The 21,387-nt window shown below is 40.9% G+C and overlaps 1 protein-coding gene across 1 annotated transcript in view; it reads right to left on the bottom strand.

Moving 5' to 3' along the window:
* Positions 1–20,947, bottom strand: part of CDK19 (cyclin dependent kinase 19) — a 136,282-nt gene extending 115,335 nt beyond the window's left edge. The window contains exons 1-2 of the mRNA XM_064447463.1: positions 20,540–20,947; positions 1,260–1,335 (exon numbers count right to left, since the gene is read on the bottom strand). Coding sequence (XP_064303533.1) covers positions 1,260–1,335; positions 20,540–20,667 — 204 coding nt within the window. The 5' untranslated portion in view covers positions 20,668–20,947. The remainder of the gene's footprint in view (positions 1–1,259; positions 1,336–20,539) is intronic.
* Between the last annotated feature and the right edge of the window lie 440 nt (positions 20,948–21,387).

Here is a 21,387-nt window from a genome sequence, read left to right as displayed (position 1 = left end):
TTTCACTGACATAAGCCTTCTTCCACAAAAAGCTCATATTAGTAGCGGTAAGAGAGACTTCATGTTTTTCAAAGTCCTAAGGAAAGACACATCAAGTTGGTCTGTAACATCAGAAGAGAGGAGTAGTCCACCTTTTCCCTGAGGGAAAGTTAGCTAGTAGTTCTTATTCTGAGTGTCCAGGCAATATTACACACAAAATGTTCTTGAATTGCAAAACTGGATGCCTTTTAGTTCAGCAACATACTTCTCAAACACATTCTCAAGTGTCTTCAGGTTATGGAGTTATTAAAATATTCTGAACACACACAGAACCAAGTACACTGATGCTTCTTCCACATTCTTAACTCCCACAGAAAACGGGTAGGGTTTGAATTTTTGGGGTTGGGGAGGGAAAGGGAGGTTGGTTGCTTTTGGTTTGGTTTTTTTAAGACGTCAAAAAGCATAGTGACAGCATTCAAACAAGGTAAATATTTAATCAAGCAAACACACTACTTTCTTCCATTGCAAAATTCATGCATTACAAGATTTTACTCACTATCCAATACTTTGACAGTAACAGACATTTTCTGTCATAAAACAACCATTTAAAGATCAAAATCTATCTTCATATACAAACACCCAATTCTTACCAACTTTGAAAGAATTATATATATACACACACATATGTATGGGCACTGCTGTGCTCAAAAGTGTGCGGTTTCTGAATCCATTTTTTTCCTAAGACACATGTAATAATACAATAAACCTGCTTATCCTGCTATGAAATTTCTCTGTACTTAGCAAAGCAAATAAGGAACAGGAGAACAAATTGTTCTCAGGTGCTAAAGAAGAGTAAGCTACCATTCATCTGAAACAAAACACATTATTAACAAGTGGACTTAAAGTAACAGTTGTAATCTTTCAGAACCTTTTTCCTTCAAGTCATTTTAAAAACATCCAGTTTTAAAATAAATCTTCATTAAAAGGTTCACGTCTATTTCCCTTTCAAAACATAAAAGAAGATAAAACAAAACTATATTAGAAAGAGGCATTACCATTACCTAGCAATAACACCTCTCTCTACTCTGGAAAAAGTATTATTTAGAAAACATTTTAAGAAATTCTTACGTTTAAATAACTTTCATGCTTGCATACTTCAAGGAAAACATTCAGATAAACTTTATGTTATTTAATTCGGAGAAAATGGAGAAATAAATATAAAAAAACTTATCCGTTGAATAATGGTGTCAGTAAAAATAGTTTCATTTTTGTACACTTACTGCAATCTCTCTACAGGCCGACATGGATATCCCTGTACCTTCAATTTGCTTCAGTGCATACTCCTTTTCATCTTTTCTGTATACAAAAAAAAAACAAACACAGAGAGGAATATTTTTAGTTCTGACTTTATCACACCAATCAGTACAAGTATAATGGTTCATTTTAATTTGGTATGGATCACGAAGCTGAAAAGCCAATCTGGTTTTATGCATAAATTACACTTAGATATTAAAAGTAGGTTTCCTTTTCACACAGGCTTCAAAAATTCCAAACTCCCACATAAAGAAACTTTGTTAATCCATATCCATTTCCCTCTGAAACCATATAGATAACTGCAAATACATCTACAGAGACTTTTGGAGGACACTTTTCCTGAAATTCCAGGATACTATCTACCACCATGAAAAAGCAGCACAGTTGCATCGTAGCCCACGCCTGGAAAACTCTCCTAGAAGTACCTAGGAACCACAAGGATCTTACTTGATTTTACAAGCCACTGTCAATCCACTTTCACTTCTGAAATACTATTATGTTTTAAACTAATTATACTTCTTGAAAGAACATTAATTTCACCGGGCAAGTTTGTGTTTGCCAGAGGACAAGCACAAAACTCTTGAATGCTGGCCACCAGCAGACCCCTACATGGTATATGAAACTGCTTGCTCTGAAGTACAAAGCCAAAACACAGTATTATCATTTAAATAATCACAGTTTAAAGTGATTTAGAGGCAATACCAACAGAACAGGAAAATGAAGTAGCATTCAAAGACCTTGCAATACAACATAACCAGCTTACTACCTATGGTAAGGTTTTGCAGGATTCAGGTATCATCAACAGATGTTCATAAGCACCAGTACCAACAGTGCTGACACACTTCCACGGACTCATCAGTTACAATTCAACAACCCACTAACCCCCATCTAAATTCCATATGGCATTTCTGGTGGACTTCAGTTTCTCCTTCATCCAGTCCCAAACCATTTTGTTTTGCTGTGCTGAAAAATTAACTTGAATTAGTTTCAGCCTCTCTTGCTTTTATCTAGAAGTCTGTGTCCTGTCCAGATCCAGCCTCTTTGCCATCCCCACCTCTGAAATTCATGGGATGAGAAATGGCCAAGTGGAGGAATACGGGGAGGGGATGAGATTGATAGGAAATTATAACCGCCTACACCTATCAGTAAGTACAGGTGATCATTTTTCTCAGTAATTTTCAGTATCCGCTAAAACCACAATGCATATCTATAGTTAACATTGTGCTTGCTTCAAAAAAAACATTGGGCAAAATGGAAGCCAAAAATATGACAAGAAAAATTCCAGATGCAGTCTGACTACACATGAAAACTCAGCGCACTGCAAGTTTTGCAAAAAGTAAATCCACCTTTTAAGCAGAAGTCACTCAGCAGCTGCTCCACCTGAGAAACCTGAGTTCTGGTGCTGAACCTTAACTCAGAAATAGTTGTTACTCCTCTCAAACAAGCATTTACATGAAATCTTTGAAAGCCTTTGAGAATGTATTCCCTCCACATTTAAAAAAAAAAAAAAAAAAAAGAGAAATTCAGTTGTAACAGAATTACAATCTGCTTTATTTCAAGCAGGGTGTTTCAATGTGTTTGGGATTTGGTGCAACATTGATCTCTAAGGAAGCAAGACCAAGCATGTTAGGCTAAAGGTTTGAAGGGTCTCTTTCTCCTGATACATTTGGAATAACAGGATATCCTTCTGCAGCTGAAACTAAAGGAATGGATTACTTTGAGGTGACCTAAATGATTTGGGAACCACCAAAGAGAAATACATTCTCATTCTGCACAGATTTTCCATGGAGAAACGGGAAGGACAGCAACTTACAAAATGCCTTGCAACTACCCCCAAAATATTCACCCATTCCAATACTTGGATGCAAATCTTAACAACCAACACACATGACAAATTAACATAAGATTGGATCCTTCTCTTCTAAAATAAACTTTTATTCCTCTATGCTAACTAAAATGAAATACAATCATAGAATATCTCAAGTTGGAAGGGACCCCCTATCACAATATTTTAAACATACAACTTCTGACTTTGTACTTTTGTTGAAGGGGGAAACACTCAGAACTTTTCAAGGGCTAACAAGTTATTCACTACTAAAATTAGGCTATTAACAGCTCTTAAGAGCTGTTCACCAAGTACACATTCAGGAGTAACTTCAGAAGCTGACATGTCTGCTTCTTAAGCAGAAGGATTCATCAGGATCTACTGATACAATAATTCAGATTCCTTCTTTGCTCCCAGCTGAGCAGCCCTTTATTTTCATGAATTAGTCCTTTATAAGAACTTGGCTCAAGACAGATGCAGAACCAAGAAATGTGTAACTTTACAGGTAATAAGCTCATATCTTATCTCTCAGAATTTGCTTTTGATGTCATTAATTAGTCCAAAATTTAAAGAGTAAATAAATGCTCATTCCCTCTCATACAGTTCTGCTATCTATGCAAATAAACTGCAAAGTATTAACTCCATAACTCAGATAGCTTACTGAGACTGTGAAGACAAAATTATGTTTTTCACAGAACCAAAACCAACTCTGAACATTTAAAATCGGCCATAGCTTAAACTATGCAGTACAGAACAGCTCCATGCAGACATATCAGCTTGAATCCCAAAACAATGTAGTCACTACAGCACTGCAATATACCCTTCTTTTGGCATGTCTACTTAAACAGGCACACCACCCCACTGATACAGCTACCCTTGAACTAGTTCTACAGATGCAAGCATTGCATTCAGTTACTCAGAAGTTCAGACTGAAGGTCGCGTCGAGACCGGGCATGCCGTTTGGCACACAACGCCTTCAACAGCATTGCTTAACACCACTGCTACTGTGAGTCTGTCACCACTTAACAGTCAGGCACTCTAGGCAGGATTTTAAGATACAAATGAGGAATGATGAAGATGTTAAAAAAAAAAAACCCAAACAAAACAACCTGAGAAATTATAGCATGTAGGAAAAGATGGCAATCTTGCAGAGCTGCAAACAACATGCTTCTAGGAGACTGGGTTTTGTGAACATTGAGCAAAAATGAGGGTAATGAAATACTTACCTAAAATAAATGGTTATCAAGGCTGAAGAACTCCAAAGATACCATATACTAGATCTCACCAGTTGTTTTTTCACCAGATGCTTCAGAATCATAAACATAGCCTCCTCTAAATACTTAAATACCATTTACTTGCTTTGGCAGAAATGCAAGGCTATATGAATACTTACCCAGTCAACTATTATGCAAACATACTAGCTGTTTAAAGGACTTTCCAAAAGATCTCCACCAACTGGTATTTTAACTAGTAATATCTCCTATTTAACAGTAATCTCAAGATAATTTGAGAAAGAAATATATTTAAAACTTCAATACCAAGTCAGCAATGCAATCTGATGAAATACACAATTCCGGTTACTCAATAAAATGGTATTAAAGGGCCAAAGAAAAAAAAAAACAGGTACTTTATTAGCTACTTCCCCTCTTTTAAGAATTCAATAAATAATGTCAAATGGTATGTGTGATAGGTAAGTATACCATTCAACTCCCTAAAGACCTATGCTCTTACAAAACACTTGAGGCAGGGGGAAGTATTTCTACTTCATGTTGAATATACAGAGAAACTCTAGTGAACTTTGAACACATTTCAAGAACTTTTACAGACTTATACAACAGGAAAGTTTTCATAAATCCTTTTCTGACAGATCGCACATCAGTACATTTTTCACTAGAGAGTGGAGCAAGTGTGATTGAGTTTAAAAACCAAACCTGAACAACAACAAACTACATAGCTCTGGCATGAGGCAAAAAGCACCCGTGCTAGGGATAGCCAACAGATGCAAAGTCTTTGACCATAATCATTTTCATCTGGTCACAGAAATATTGGCTTAGGATCAGGCCAAGTAACTTGAAGGTCCTGCTGTGTGGGTGTTTGTCTGAGGGCAGGGAGCAAGCAGCATAGACCAAGGTTTAATCAAGCAGGTTCTATTAAACAGCCACCCCAGGCTAATGGTGGCAATGTGCCCAATGAATCCAAGCAAAAAACATAGCAAAACATAACTGAAAAGGAACTCTATTCTTTAAGAGGCTGCGACTCAGCAAGTTTTATTAAAGCTTTTCAAAATTGATGCAGAAGAATTTGCCTGATAAAACTGGTACCAGGTCACACCTCCATGAGGTTTCTCCATGTTCCAAGTTCCCTTATCTGAAACTCAGGGCAAAGATTAAAATGAACATTGTTTCTAGTTCCAGACACATTAGAATTCATGCTATTTTAACAGAGATTAACTTTTGACAAAAGTGGAACTGATGAGATACCCTTGTCCTTAAAACTTACTGAGTTGGTATTTTAGATAGCCATAGGCAGCATCCAAACACAAGGCTCCTCACACCTACCAGCAATAATCCGGAACATCTCTCATAAAAATCCATACTGGCCTAAGGCCATAACCTGGTCTTTCAGCTTAAGCTTTTCTCCCTCACCAATAAATATCCCATTCTGCAAGTCCTTAACATTGACGTTAACATTTTAATTTCTACCGTACAAAGGAAAACTCTGTCCTCTTCCCCTCACAAAATTGTACTCAGCTGGCATATGTCCAATTGCAGTATTCAATGCAGAAAATAAAAATATGATTACTACTTCTTCTGGGTAACACTTCCAGCTACCATTTTCCAAATGCTTTGGAAAGTACCAAATTCACTTTATAAGGGTACAGTTCAGAAGACTTAGGATAATTAAAATGTTTCAAAGGAGTTAAACTGTCTTAATTAGCGTAATTGTACTTCAGAGTGCTCCCATCATATGAGAAACTACTTTACAAACAAGGCAATGGAAAACTAGAAACAACTTGCCCAAAACCATAAGGAAAAATTATAGGAGGATTTGAAAACAGTGCATGGTTCAAACTATTGTTTTATCGCTATTATTCAAGTTTCTAAACTTTTAATGATGGTCCCTGTTGAATTCACATAATTTAACATACATCCCAACTTCAGAATTAATTATCCACATCAAGGAACTGGCTTGAAAGACTGCAATCACACTGAAGCTACAACTGTGGCTATCACATCAGTTAATACGGATATAATGTTACAGTATATACTAACGATAACTTTCTTAAATTAAATGGACAATTACAAAAAACAAATAATAATTAAAATACACATTTTGTTAAACAAATGAAGTGCACCATAAAAACATTCCAAGACCTAGCTAGAAAAACCTAACAGAAAACAACAATACACCCTTGTAAGCAACACTAATAGAATTAAAACGTTTGTGACTCTGTAGGACAAAGCCTACAGAGTTCAGTGTCCTTCAAACACAGTACTGCCCAGAACACAACATTCCTATAGATATCTTCTTATGCTCTAACAACTTTGTTTAATTGCTGCCATACAGAATAAAGTTAATCACTCAGCAGGAGATCACCAAGGGTTGCAAACTTTGTTTTGTCCCCTAAGATAAGGAAAAAACCATGACACTGAAGTGCACCTAGGAATTAACTGAAAAACCCTCTGTGGTATCTGGAACACAGCAGCAAAACCACTAAATCAATCACATTCAGCACTGGTTACCTTATGTAAGATGCTCACAACTCTATACATAGCATGTGGCTATAGCCCTTTACACAGGTAATAGCGCCAGTAAAAGTGTCTATGACTGACTGGAAAAAGGGACCTGATCCTTCCCAAAAAGTGATGAGTTCTTACGCTTTACTGTTTTTATGCATATAGAAATAACCATAATCCCACAAGATTTAAAAAATCCACACGTGTTATCACTGGGGTACATGTTTTTCAACAGACTAGGAAAGTAATTTTCTTTTATCATTGTCCTCAAACCATATCAAGCCTTATCCAGTCAGCAGCTCAGCCAACTCCTTTTCATCCATGCGGCAACCAGCCACAAATGACAGAAGCTGGGAATCTACAGGCTGACCTTAATTTATTTCTAGAGAACAGTATATGTGCTGAATTTCAATGCATATATATTAGTTCATTTTGAATGCTACTTAAGAAACTCAAAATGTGCAACAGTAAGGATAGCAAGCAGAAATTTAAAGGAAATCTAGGACAACACCAGTCCTTTAAAGGGTTTGTCTTTCTTCACCTTCAAGGACAGCTCTCTGCTGCTCTGCTAAAAAACTTCACAGCAGCTACAGGTTATTCCTACAGCCCAGTCCCAGCCAACTTCAATACAACATGGATACCTGAGTTACATTTGGCTGGTTTGGGCCATGAAAAGAATGGATGAAACCAGCAGACTTACCTCATTCTGCTACGGTGAAAAGTTGACCATTTCAGTAACGTCTATGGACTGTGTGGCTGGCCTGCCTGCACCCCTTAGAGGTTTGGTGGGAACTTTCTCAGAGTTGCAAACAGAACTCACATGTGTATAGCACAGGGAAGGACTTCTCACACAAAGAGCAGACATGTATGTCATCTCATGTACTCAAACCTGGGCTTGGACTTTCCTCTTAGTGGCAGGATGGGAAGCCAACCTCTCCATCAGGCAGTGACTATATAGAGTCTTTAAAAGTTGAGCTTGCATCTTGTCTGGAACAACAACTAAAAGCAAACTTGGGGAGTGGGAGCAAGGCAACAAACCTACACCAAACAGGACAGTCTTTACTATGCAATACAAAAACAGCTAGAGCGAAAAGAGAATCTCCAAGGCTGATCCAGGTACATACAAGGAGAAACTTTTCAGAATGTAAACAATAGGCTATGTTTCATACTCCATTTCTGAATCTTTCATCTCACAAAGTCTTTATAATCTCAATTTTTTAAAAAGGGGCCTGAATGCTACACAGCTCATTGGTGTCATTGCCTGACAATACCCACTAAACTCTGCTAGGTCTCCCTCCAGACATCCCAGATGATGCCAGCTACGCCAGCATACACAGACAGTAACACCAAAAAGCAGCACTTTATCTTCCGCCACCACCAAGACTTGAAGTCCATATGTGAAGCCCTTCTGGGATCTACGAACACAGCAGAAATAAAGGGCAGAAGTTTGTGTCATTTTAGATGTTACTCTTCAAAATGCAATACCAAATTCCTGAACACTAAGCATAGTTTCCTACTCCACCTTCCAATAATTTTATAGACCTGCCAATGTCAGGTACTTGCATAAATGCATGTCCAAAAGAGGACAAACTCAAGACTCAATCTGTGAATTTTAAAAACAGTGATTTTTTTGTTTGTTTGGCTGGTTTAAAAAAACTCCCAAAGGGGGAGCTTTTCTATCCTGTTTGTTGAAATCAGCATTCTAAAGTTAAGTCTACTATAAATTGGGAGAGACAGTCAAATATAGAGCAACTGATTGCAACAATTAGCCTGTTCTTAAAAATATGACTTTCATTACATACATTATGAGAAACACACACCAGAACAGTTACAGAGAGATTAGCCTGCTGGAAAATCTGGCACATTCCAACCATACAGGCATCAGATTATGATTAGACAGAGTGTTACCACAGTACCCTATGAGACATTGAACTATACTCACATTTTGTTCTATTCTCTATAGAATATCCCCAGATGTACCTCTAAAAAACACAGTTGATATGGCTACCCTTCTGTTTGTTTATTCCTCTCTAAACCGGTCTACAAACTCAGGAGCAAATGTGCATGCTAAAGAATGAAGCAAGTTCTTAAAGTGATGCTAAGCTCCTTGCCATTAAACACAACACCCTTATATTGTGTGCTTCCACAGAGTCTCACAAAAGATGCTAAATACCTATTAAAAAAAAATACAACACAATCTTCACCTACCACAAGTGATTTGTTCTTTATGTATGACAGCTGATTAAAAAAACAAACCAGAAAAATCTTATCAGTGCTCAGATTCACCACGTTATTCCTTTACTCGGCTATCATTTCATTAGACTGGGAGTGGGAGTAGAGGTCTCTTAATATCAACATGAGGAGACTGGAACTATTCCAGCACCATTACACATAACCTAACAATATCCTCTTCCCTTTTTCCCCAGTAGTTTCCAATTCAGAAAATTAAAAACAAATCTTTGTAGCATAGATTACTTCCTGACTGTTAACAACGGTTTCAGACTATTTCACAGTCACAACCACAGACAGATTTTTAAGATCTCTGTAATAACAGACCATTGGACATCTTACTAACCTTAATCATATTAAAATTTAGCCTTTACATTATAATAATAATTAAAAAGTTGTATTTTTAAGGAAAGAGAGCACAACTTCAGCCACAGCCACCCTCAATCCAAATCTACTGATGAAGAGTCAGAGATCTCAATCAGCTCCAGGGTTGTTGCCATTGCTAAAATTAGACTGGTTCCAAAATATCTTGAGCAACTGAGAACTGTGAATTTCATATGAGTAGGTGTATTTTATAACAGATTGGCATATGCAGACTTGACAGCCTGTTTATAAAGGTAAAAACTGAAGCGTTCACATTAAATTTTGAAAGCTGTAAAATTATTCTGCAGCTCAGGTAATTTCTTCCGGCATTTGCTGCATTAAAGCAGGGGATAGGGCTGTACCTGATCTTATTTCTTTATAGACAGGCTTGATTACAGATAATGAACAGGTTTAAGAAATACCTCCCTTCCAGAAAGGATACTGCACGTGAGGATTTGTTATCTCTAAAATAAGGAACCACAGCAACAACAAGAAAAATACCTCTGAAATAAAGAGGAAACAAGATTTTCTTTCTGTCATTTATTTACCAAGGCCACAGACACAGGGTCCTTTAGACTATGCCAAAAAAGAATCCATCATTTGTTTCATAAAATCACTTATAAGAAGAATGTTTGTGACTACAAACCTCAAGAACTTTAGCTGTCTGGTTTTCAGTAATTTTTTAAGTATAGTTCCTAACACCATACTGTAAAAAAATACCATAACTACACAGTCCAGCCTAACGTGCATCACATTTCTTTCCCTATAGTGCTAGATCTGGCTAAAAACTACAAATCTGATAGGTGGAAAATTACTACTAAAACACCAAATATTAAGAAGCCTGTATTTCTTTTAAGTCTCTTTGGTGAGAACGTCAATATGAAACACGAAATGCGGATTTTTTTTCTCTAAACCATTGTAATGCATTAGGATCATCTACAGCAGAAGAAAAAAAAATATTGACTCAATGCAAGACCTATCAGGACAACAGCCTAAAACCTGAAGTTATTTAGTTTTCCTTTTCTAGTTCATGCCACAACCAAATGCTTCCCCTCAAGCATATAGAAAGCCCAGATTTATCAGAGATTATCTGTTGCACAACAGAGCACATTTATTATAGTTGGAAACTTGATGAGTAGAAAAAACACCCTTGCAAGAAGCTATAAGGACCAGAACAAAATTCTACAAAGTCACCACAGGGTCCAACTTCATTCAGTCTGAAAAAAAAAAAAATCTTTATTGATAATGAAGCATCTACATCTTCCCCCTCACTTCAAGATCAGCAATTAGGATTTCACAAAGTTACGGATATCTTTATTCCAACCACTAAGAGAGTCTTGCTACTTCCCAACAAGCAACAAGGCCTTTAGTCAGCAATCATCATATCTGCTCCCCCATAATCCAAGTCTCATTCTGCCTCCTTTGAACTTCAAAACTGCACATCCCATAGTGAGAATAGGTTTCTCCCGTGCTCTTTCTGTAGCTTAAGAGCATCATTTGAATAGTTTTACAATGACATTTTTTTCCTGCCACTGAACTCATGCTAAAGGTAGAATAAATGGGATTCAACCTGTAACAGTCTTCTGGTTGTTCTGAACCAAAGACAAACTAAATTTGGTAATTTGTCTACCCCTATTTCTCATTTGGAGCACAACAGAATCAGGCAAAGGATTGGGTCATTCCGTACAATAATAACGTTTCATTCATTCATTCATATCATATTAATCAAAAGGTACGAACATAAAGCTAACTTTGAAGTCCACAACACCCTTGAGAGCATGGCAACAACTGTGTTCAGGAACAGACCCATTCAAAGAAACTGTCAGCTGAATCAAAAACAAACATGACATTTTTCAATGAGCAAGATGATAAATCTTAGCATGATTCTGTGGTAATCCATGGAAGTATTAATATGGGTGAGAATTTTCTCTAAACACCTTTGAATTTGCAGAATTCATGAGCTGTAAGATAAGAAGCATCTCTCTCAAAAGAATCTACCTAGGAGTCAGATAACATGCTGCTAGAATTTCATGCATGAGTGGCCTTTGTATCATCAGATCTCTTCAGGCACTCAGACCCCACAAGATACCGAAGAGGTGGGCAAGTCAAGGACAACTGCCGTGAGAGCAGAGTCCCAGCATTACCTGTGTGAATGCTTCCAAGTGCTCTAGTGAGGATGGGGAAAGGAAGGAGGGACAGAAGAGACAGAAAACCTTCTGGCCACGGAAGAGGGATTGACTCTTCCTGCAATTAATTCACGAGGAAACCAAATACATTGCTTCAAAACACCAAATGTGTCCTGCTTTAACTCCAGGTGTAGTCTCCACTCCAGAAGAACTAGCTTTTGCCTTCAAGTCAATTGCCTATAACATTTATTTTCACTTGTCCGTAAAAAGAAATCAATAGCATCTTCTACTTAAGCCAGCAGGGAATGAACAAAAAAATAATCATAGCACACGTGAGGCCCAGTTTATGGGAGCGCATGTTTAAAGCCACACTGTCTGAGACTGTCCCCAGTTGGTATCTGTGCTCTTACTTAGTCCGGAACCCTTATCCTTAAGTGAGCGATCCCACACTCCCAGCATGCACAGGAAGCTATAGCTCTTGCTTTGCCTGTTGGAAAACCTGACCTCAGCATGATTTCATCTACAAGATGAATGACCCTAAAACTTTTCAAGATCATGACCTTTGTAGAAAACAGACAACTGAGGGAGAAACAAGCAGTTATGCTGTAACCTCATCTGAAAATACTTATTTAAAAACTGCTAATCGCAGAAGACAGAAGCAGACATGAACAATTCACTTCAGAGATCCACCATTCCAGTAATCTCAGCTCCTCCGATCTTTCTCACAAGAAAAGTCAGTTCTGCTTTGCAATTAAAAAACACAAACCCACAAACCAAACAAAAAACCCAAACCCTACAGTTATAGTTTTAACTGACCTTTGCAAATTGGTGTCTATCTCTGCAACATCCCTTTCAGACTGTCTTATCAGATACACTCATATTTCATAAATTCTCAAAAAAACCCAACTGCTAAACCAAAGAATCATGTTCCCACAGAAGTCTAAGAACATTTTAATAAGAAATTCAGATACAGAAGTATTAGTTGATTTAAAAGACTATCATAGGATTTTGTTAATAACTAATTTTTATTTAAAAGGTTTCTGTGCTTTTTTTCTTCCTGATTCTGTTAAGATAGCTGAAGTTCACAGGAGGCATAATAATTTGTAATATCATCACAACCAGCATTTTTATCTGTCGGTCATCTAACTTGTCCTCAAGTGATCCATGTAAATGAAGTCCCAGAGCTGGGAGGTCTTTTATAAACCTAAATTATTTAGATACATGACACTTGTAAGTCAAGTCAAAACAGTAAAGTTTATCTGCTATACAAGTAGAAATTGTCCTTCATTTCTGAAGGTCACATGCTGAGTTAGCCAATTTATTCTAAAAGCAGTTGTCCTGGACCAGTTTCAGCATTCCTTCAGGCAAACACACTGTTGTTGAAACAAATAAATCTTTTCCCGTTGTAATACTTTGTTTCAGTGAGAAAGACTGAAAAAAACAAACCAACCCCCAAACGCAGCCTGTGTCAGTTCTCAAATGCCAGCAAAGGAGCTCAAGAAAAGACACATCTTCAGAAGCAGAATGCAAGAGCTGCTGATCACTTCTGCTAACAATCCCTTCCTCAGTCATACACATGAACCGTAACATCTGAGCCGTACGTTAAGCAGCAGTGAGCACATGCAAATAGAAGCTTATTTTCCAATGTAGAACTCGGTAGTTAAAAATAGAGGAGAAAGACTTGGATTATAAGGAATCTATGCAAATCATGAGCTTGATTAAGGCCACAGAGATGCAAACACAATCTTTCAGTAGGTATTTTCAAAATGCGTGGGAAAATTTAATATTACTAAAAATCTCTTGTGAAATTTGGTTACAACATTCCACAGAAGTACTGGTTACTTGTGCAAACACATCTGTAACGTTCTGAATCACAGCAATTTCTGGGGCTTGGGTTTTTGTTTTTAAATCATGCATGATGTTAAAATATTCATCTGTAAAGTAAACTTATGAAAGAAACTTTACAACACTTCTACCTACAATACAACAGATTAGACTGGATGACCCAGAAATACACCAACGTATTAGATTTCTACATCAAGTAGTTCACATGAGAAATACTTAGTTTCTGATCTAGCCCCTGTTCTGCCTTGCTTCGCACCCTCTTACCAAGTGGGGAGCAGAAAGGAATCTATTCTTCCCCCTCAAGCCCTTACTTCCTTTTCCTGCAGCACTATTGGAAAACTCTGAGCCCACTCCCCATACCCCCCCATAACCCCGCCCCCACTCTGTAACAGGAAACTTCTTATCCTCTTCATCTCTTAAAAAAACCCACCACACTACTAAATCTTGAAAGGTTCTCCTTCCCAGCTTATTATGGGCTAATTTATGCATGAATCTTCCTCTGCAAGCTTGGCAAAAATCTTCATCTGTTTCTCTCTCAAACAAACGCAACCTCTTCCATGTCTCATAACCCCCACTCACCTCCTTTCTTCCTAAAGCTCCTACCACCACCCCACCTTTGTGCTAACCGTAGTAGCAAACAAAACACCAGCCGAATGCTATTTGCTTTCTGAAAAGCTATGGGCTGTACAGCTCATTTCTGCGCTTCATTTCAGGGAGAGTAACTAAAGAAAGGACAACATAGCCATCGGAGAGACCATGTGTAAGAGCCTCTGGGAAGCACTAAAAATTACTCATCACCACTTGCACTATCCTCTTGGGCAGGAAGCAGAGCCACAGTATAGTTTCACTAGCAGCCTTCAGTAAGGCACAGTTACAAAATACTAGTTTAGGGTTTTTTATTGGAATGCATTGCAGGCATCTAGTTAGACAGGTTTGGTTTAGTTCTGCTGCTCCTTCTCACACATACTAAGAGCACTCAGTGCTAACAAGTATTTCCAGGATTCACAGGTAAACTAGTATTTAGGTTTACTTAGCTGTTGAGAGATTATAGCGAGGCATGAACACCTTCAGCTGTTCTACCTTCTTAAGATAATAAGCTTCATCAAGAAAAAAAAATTATGGAAGTGAGAAGCAAAACCAGCCTTTTAGATACCATCACTGGTGGAGACATTGCTGCACAGAAAGGTAGTTGTTCAGCATCAAATACGTTGCTTTCCGACTTGGGTCAATATTTCTGTGATTTAGCCTGTGACAGGATTACATTAGCAAACAGCACTGAAAACTCAAATTACTTACATTCAAGACAATGTCAAATAGAGAAAATAATGATATGTAAATACACAAATTATTACACACTATCAAATATCTTACAAGTACATACTTGCATGCATTGGTACATAACACTCCAGTTTCACATTCAAAAGAGTATAACCCTTGCCACCTCCCTCTTAACAGTAAATGTAACTGCAGTACACATGCACCATCCCTCTGTGATTTTACCGCCAGCAGCATTCATTTGTAGCATTGAGTCAACTTGAGTGCAAGTTTCATTTCCTGACACACTCATGCTATATGACTTCAGTAATTTAAGCACTGCAGAATAATATGGAGAGAACAGTACACAAACTATTGTGATATGAACACTGATACAAGAGAATAAGCAGATTACCTTTGCTTCTTCTACACTTAAAGTTTTCTACCACCACAGTGATCTCAGTCATAAGTGTGACCAGATGCAACCTCTGAACAACATAACGATATTAGCAGAAAACTCAGCCACAGTGAGTGGCCCCAGGAAAAAGCCTGTTTTTCCAATAAAGCCATGCTCACAGCATGCTATTTTTTCCTCCCTCAATCAATATTTTTCCACTCCTGCTTCAAACAAATAAGATTCAACAAATTAAAAAAAACTAAAACAAACAAAAGGTTACATGGCCAGGACCACAGCGAGCATTCCTAGATTAGATTATACACTTGCCTTGGCTATGTGCTTCCCCTTCCTTCCTCTTCCCTTAACTTTCACTTGACTTTAGTGTGGACTTGGATGCTGTAAGCACTTCAGACCCGCATTAAGAACTTTACATTCATGTTTCTGCACACCAACGTCAGTCCAAGGAGGAAAACCGACTTCTCTTTAGTTGCAAGCTTACAGTACTCAAAAACTGGGGGAAACGATTTCATTGGTCTTCCCCCTCCTACACCTGTACTTTACAGTGATGTTTTTGGACTTTCATCACTGTTGCCCAATTTCATAGAGTGGGTTGGGTTGGAAGGGGCCTTAAAGATCATGTAGTTCTAACCGCCCTACCATGGGAAGGGACATCTTCCACTAAGACCACGTTGCTCAAAGCCCCATCCAACCTGGCCTTGAACACTTCCAGGGATGGGGCATCCACAACTTCTCTGGGCAACCTGTTCCAGTGCCTCATCACCTTGTGAGTGAAGAATTTCTTCCTTATATCTAATCTACATCTATCCTCTTTCAGTTTAAAGCCATTACCCCTTGTCCTGTCATTACAGGGCCTTGTAAGAAGTCCCTCTCCAGCTGACTTGCAGGCACCCTTTAGGTGCTGGAAGGCTGCTATAAGGTCTCCCCAGAGGCTTCTCTTGTCCAGGCTGAACAATTCTCTCAGCCTGACCTTATAGGAGAGGTACTCCAGCCCACCGATCATCTTTGTGGAATTCTATATTTAGCAGCTAAGGTGAAGCCTGTTTTATACCAATTCTCTTGTTTGAAAGTTACAGATACATTAACAAGGTAATATGACATGTTACAAATAGTGGCTTTCTTTTTTAAAAACCGTATATCACTATATTAGCATATAAATCTACAAGCTTCGTTCAGCTGCTACACTGTACAGTACAAGGCAGTGCCAAACCCTTCATACTTGCCAAAGGATAAGTGGCAGGAGGGTCTGCAGACGCAGCGCCTGCTACTGAGCAGGTGGCAAGCCTGGGAGTTGCCCAGGGTACAACTCCTGGCCCTTCTGCTGCCATCGCCTTGGAAGCTGATCACTCCAGATTTCTGCCATTTCCTCTATAAACAAAATTCTGACATTCCCTGTGTGATGCTGCTTTTTTGAAAGCTGTTTTGAAACACACAGACTAAATACATAACCTACATAGCTACTTGGAAATAAAAGAAACCCGAAACTGTTTGTGATTTTATTTTAATAACCTCTGTTGCCCAAAACCAGGTAGCGAGTAAAAGAAAAATAACATAGCCATAGCAGAAGAGAAAGAGGCCAGCTCAATTGTTCGTTTAAAGGTAAGCAGAAGCAACAATAACTAGAAAGGTTTTATTCACACGAAGATTTCAGCTTTTGCAAGTGCTACATCTGCTGTCACTGCTACAGAACGAAGAACAGGGTGGCCTATTTTCTACTTGACTTGTGCATCCCGTTATTCCTTGCGCGCTCCTGACTAACCAACAGTGGTATCTTTTCAGCTTGCTGACTCATCCAAACATCCTACTGCAGGTGAGCTGACATCTTGGTGAAGGAACATAAACACTTTGTAGGGGCCCAAACCCATAGACTGATCTTTCCCAAAGAGTAATAGGAAATAATTCAGGCATATACAAACAGAATTTCCAACCCTTGCTTCATCCTAAAAATTGCTTCCCATGTGAAAAGGAGATACAGGAAGTAAAACAACTAAGCACAACATCATGGCTTAAACTGTGATCAAAGAAGTGGCAAGGAATGTAACAAGGAAAGGTAAGGCATGAAACTAAATCACACTTTCCTAACAATGACTGGAAAAATTGCATTCTTTGTTTTACTGGACAAATGTGAACAAGTGTCCAAAAAAAAGTTTGCGAAAGCCAACATGAAGTTTTGAGGCACTACACACACAAAAATCGTAAAAGATCTCCCAGCTACATAAAGAGCTAAAAATATTGACAAAAGCTAAAAACAACCCTTTCTGGACTACAAATACATTAATGAAAGTTTTGTAAACCTAGGTGCCTAATTTAGCTAAATGCATAATGCAGGTAATAGCTCTCAACCTTATCAGAGCACACAAACACTACTGAAGTAAATGGAAGCTGCAGGTGCTCAACATCTTTAAAAACATGCTCATGCAGTGAATGCAAATGTCACACCAACATTGTTCAAACCTGACTGCCTGTTAAAAAAAAAAAAAAAGATCTTTTAACTCTCATAGAAATCAATCAGCTCACTAGAAACATGCCCAAATGATATTCCACTCTAGGCTGAAAAAGCCTAACTATGCTGTTACTTTGCTGAAAAACCGCTTTTATGCCCAAGCCATTCACAGAGATCTAAGCAATGCAACCACTTTTTTTTAACAAGCATTTTATCGAAGAGCTTGCCAAGCTCCGTATAAACACATTTTACTATTTCATAAAGTTTATATGCCAAGTTTTTGAAACATGAAGTGACAGGATCTCAGTGGAATTTCTGGAGAGTTACATGGTTCTTATTGCCCTCAGCCTCCCGAGACTGTAAATTGACTATAAGAAGCAAGTAGCCAGAATCTTTTTTCCTTTTATACTGGAATGCCTTGCAAATTTGAAATACTGAAACAGTCTCTATGATCAGCCAAAGAAGAATTCCTTTACACGAGGCTCAAAATCCCCCAGTGATCAGCACACTATAAATATGCATCACTGCTGGGTTTCTGTTGCCAGGACTGGAAAAAGTTTCTCTCCATCATTAAGGACTCCTTAAAGTTAAGAACAAATGCTAAATATCCTCCACCCCACAGAGATATTTTCGCTAGATATTTTCACAAGGAACTTACCATATCTTAATGATTTAGGTTGTTTTCTAATTTTTTTCTATTTTTTCTAACTTGTTCACATCTTACTTCCACCCAAGGTCGTAAAGTTACACAAAAGCTACTGAGAGCAAACTCACCAATCCCATAAAAAGGAAAACCAAAAAAAGGGAGAATAACCCAGTTTCCAAGCTTTGTGAAGTAAAACATCCGAGTATATAGCACAGTTGCATTTGTGCCATATTATATTGCATTTCAATCTGACTGGCTACTGAAACTTTGCACTTCCTTTTATCAGTTAATTTTCTTATGACTCAAGGTCTCCCTTTGATTATTCCCAGCTCTGACACATTAACTATCTTTTCATCATGTTTACTTTCACTTTACTACCCATTTACCTTCATACTACTATTACTATTGCAGGGATTTTGAAGACATGTCCTTTATGGTGCTTTGTAGCATCAACGTAATTCTTGCAAAGGCTTTCCATTGTCAATGATGGAAATGAAACAGATAAGTTAGAAACAGACATTAAATTTCTTTTTCATGAAACAGTAAACTCAAAGCTCTGCCTCTTTTATTCTGTTCTTACAAGCAGCAATTTTAGGATTACTGTATCAAAGAACAGCAAAAAATATTTAACCAGCATTTTGGATGCTTTTACTACTGCTTCCTCTCATATCTCATATATATGTATGTAATATAAATAAATTAAAACTTAAAGGAAAAAGAAAAGAAAACATGACTACTAAGCCCACAAATATTAGAAGAGCTCTGTGGCAGCTGAAATACCCAGAAAGGCGGTAACATTTCCTTTTCAAGTTAGCTATGCTTTAGCATTCTTAAGGTTGCAGAGCAAGCTAGTCAGAATCAGAGCTTATTTCCCAGCATTTAATCCTCCACCTGAATTAGTGTGCTACCTTTCAGTTATTAATCACTTTAATACTACATCCTCTTGACTCAGAGTTTAAATTTTGAAGACACACATGAATGCAATTTACTCCTACAGAAAAATCGCTGGACTTCTCTATTAATCTAAAGCAGCAGTGTTCCATTAACCACTTCCAGATCTTTATTTCAAAAATTGCCATATTCAATCTTTTCTTTTTCAAAGTTTCAGTTGCCTGAAATGGAAGGCTCTCTTTGGCCTTCTGTTAGGAAAGTATCACCTCCAATTTGCAAGTAAGTTTTATCAAACTTTACAGGCTGCTTAGAACACTTCTATAAACGCAGTCCACGTTGTGCAGTATTCACACTCCACAGTGAAAAAGCGCTTAATGGCTCTTCTGAAAGAAAAGGGTTGTATTCGGAACCTGCACCTGCAGGAGAGCCTTCCTCAGGACTGCTCCTCTTCAACAATGGCACACCAGCCAAGCAATCCCAAATAGCAACCCTAATTCCCCATTGCTCTCTTAATCCCAGTACAGTGAAAATGGCACCCAGGGGACACCTATCCCACAGCACCAGCCGTCTGTTCCCCAGGGAAAAGAAGGAAGCCCTTCCTTAGCCAACATCCACGGGCTTAATGGCTAAGCGACCTCTCTGGATCCAGCCAGAGCCAGGTGTTTCAGGACAAGTACCCTGCTCTCGCATGGGAAGCGAGGCGGATGGAGACACACCTGGGCGTCGGTACTGAGCGAAGCTGCCAGCTCTGCCCGCAAGGAGCCCCCCGGACGGGCCTCCCGGCCCCCCGTTCAGCGGGGCACCCGGCGCCGGGGACCGAGGCGCTCCCGGGGGTCTCCCGGGGGGTTTCCCGGGCGCACCGGCCGGAACGGGAGTACCGGGGGAGGGGCGGGCGGTAGCCAGACGGTCTTCGCGTCAAACTTGCTCGGTTTTCCAATCCCCTGCAAGTTGTCGGAGCAGAATGTCACAGCACGAACGCGACCACACAAAAGATGAAAGCGATGACGTGAAACCCGGTATGAAAACCAAAGGCGATTCCCAACGGCACAGCCTGCTGACACCGCACCCCCACCCGCGGGGGGGGGGGGGCAGAGTGGGACGCGCCACCGGAGCCTCGGCCACCGCCGCGTCCCACGGCCGCCGGGACACCGCGACAGCGGGGCGCACCCACGGGGCGGGATGGCCTCCCCCTCAGGCGACGCCGGGGCTCAGTGGGCAGCCGGGCACCCACCTGCGGCCACCCACGCACCGCGCCGCGCCGCAGGGCCGCCCCCGCCACAGGGCCGGGAGAACGCGGCCCGCTGCCAGCGCGGGGCGGGGGCTGCCCGGGCGGGCTCCGCGCTCCGGCCCCCGCGCCTTGACGGAAACTTTGCGACGGCGGCCAGGGACGAGAGGGGAGGGGAGGGCGGCGGCGGGCAGGGGGTCCCACCGGCCGTTGGCGGCGCGGCCCGGCGGCGCGGCGCGGCCCTTACCCGTCCTTGCGGCGGGCCTTGTAGACGTGCCCGTAGGTGCCTCTGCCCACTTTGCAGCCCTCGTATTCGAACAGGTCCTCCACCCGCTCGCGCTCGGCCGCCAGCTTCGACTTGAACTCGTAGTCCATGTCTCGCCCATGGGCGGGGAGGGACGGGCGGGGGACAGCGGCGGCCGGATCAGCACCCCTGGCTGGCGAAGCCCCCTCCCGGCGCCGCCATTTCCGGGGCTCGGCGGGGGCGGCGGGCGGGTGGGGTGGGGCGGTTTGTTTTTGTTTTGGTTTGGGGCTTTTTTGGCGGGGGGAGGGGGTGCGCTCCGCCGCCACCCGCTTCAACTGGGGCTCCTCGCGGCGCGGCGCGAGGGATGCCGGGAGTCGTAGTGCGGCTGCGGGCACCGGCCCCGGCGCCACGGGCGGGAGGCGGCGGCGACGGCACTACAACTCCCGGCGTGCCCCGCGCCGCCCCGGCCACGCGGCGCCGGCGCACTTCGCTCCCCGGGGACGCCGAGCGTTTCAGCGGCCGCCGGGAACTTGCTGACTCTTCACATTGCAGGGCAGAGGCGGGAGCGGCGAGCGCAGCTGGGCTCGGTGCCTCTCGCCGGGACAGCAGGCGCCTCGCCACTACCTCCGCCCGCCGCCGGCTGGCCTGGCAGTGGCTGATAGTATGGGGCGCCGAATAGTGCCGCAACTTGTTTATCTCGCCAGGTGCCACTCAAGGCCCGGCCCCACCCCCCCTGCTGGATGCCGCCCTCTCATTGGCCGGTGTCGCCCCGCCCAGCAGTGGAGCGGCCGCGGGTCCCCGCCGCTGGCCCCGGGCGGCTGCGGTGGGCGGGGTTGGGGGGTACGGGGTGG

This window comes from Phalacrocorax carbo, chromosome 3, assembly GCF_963921805.1.
Source record: "Phalacrocorax carbo chromosome 3, bPhaCar2.1, whole genome shotgun sequence".
Taxonomy (NCBI): domain Eukaryota; kingdom Metazoa; phylum Chordata; class Aves; order Suliformes; family Phalacrocoracidae; genus Phalacrocorax; species Phalacrocorax carbo.
The sequence above is the reverse complement of the archived record's forward strand: the minus strand, read 5'-3'. Positions and strand labels throughout refer to the sequence as shown.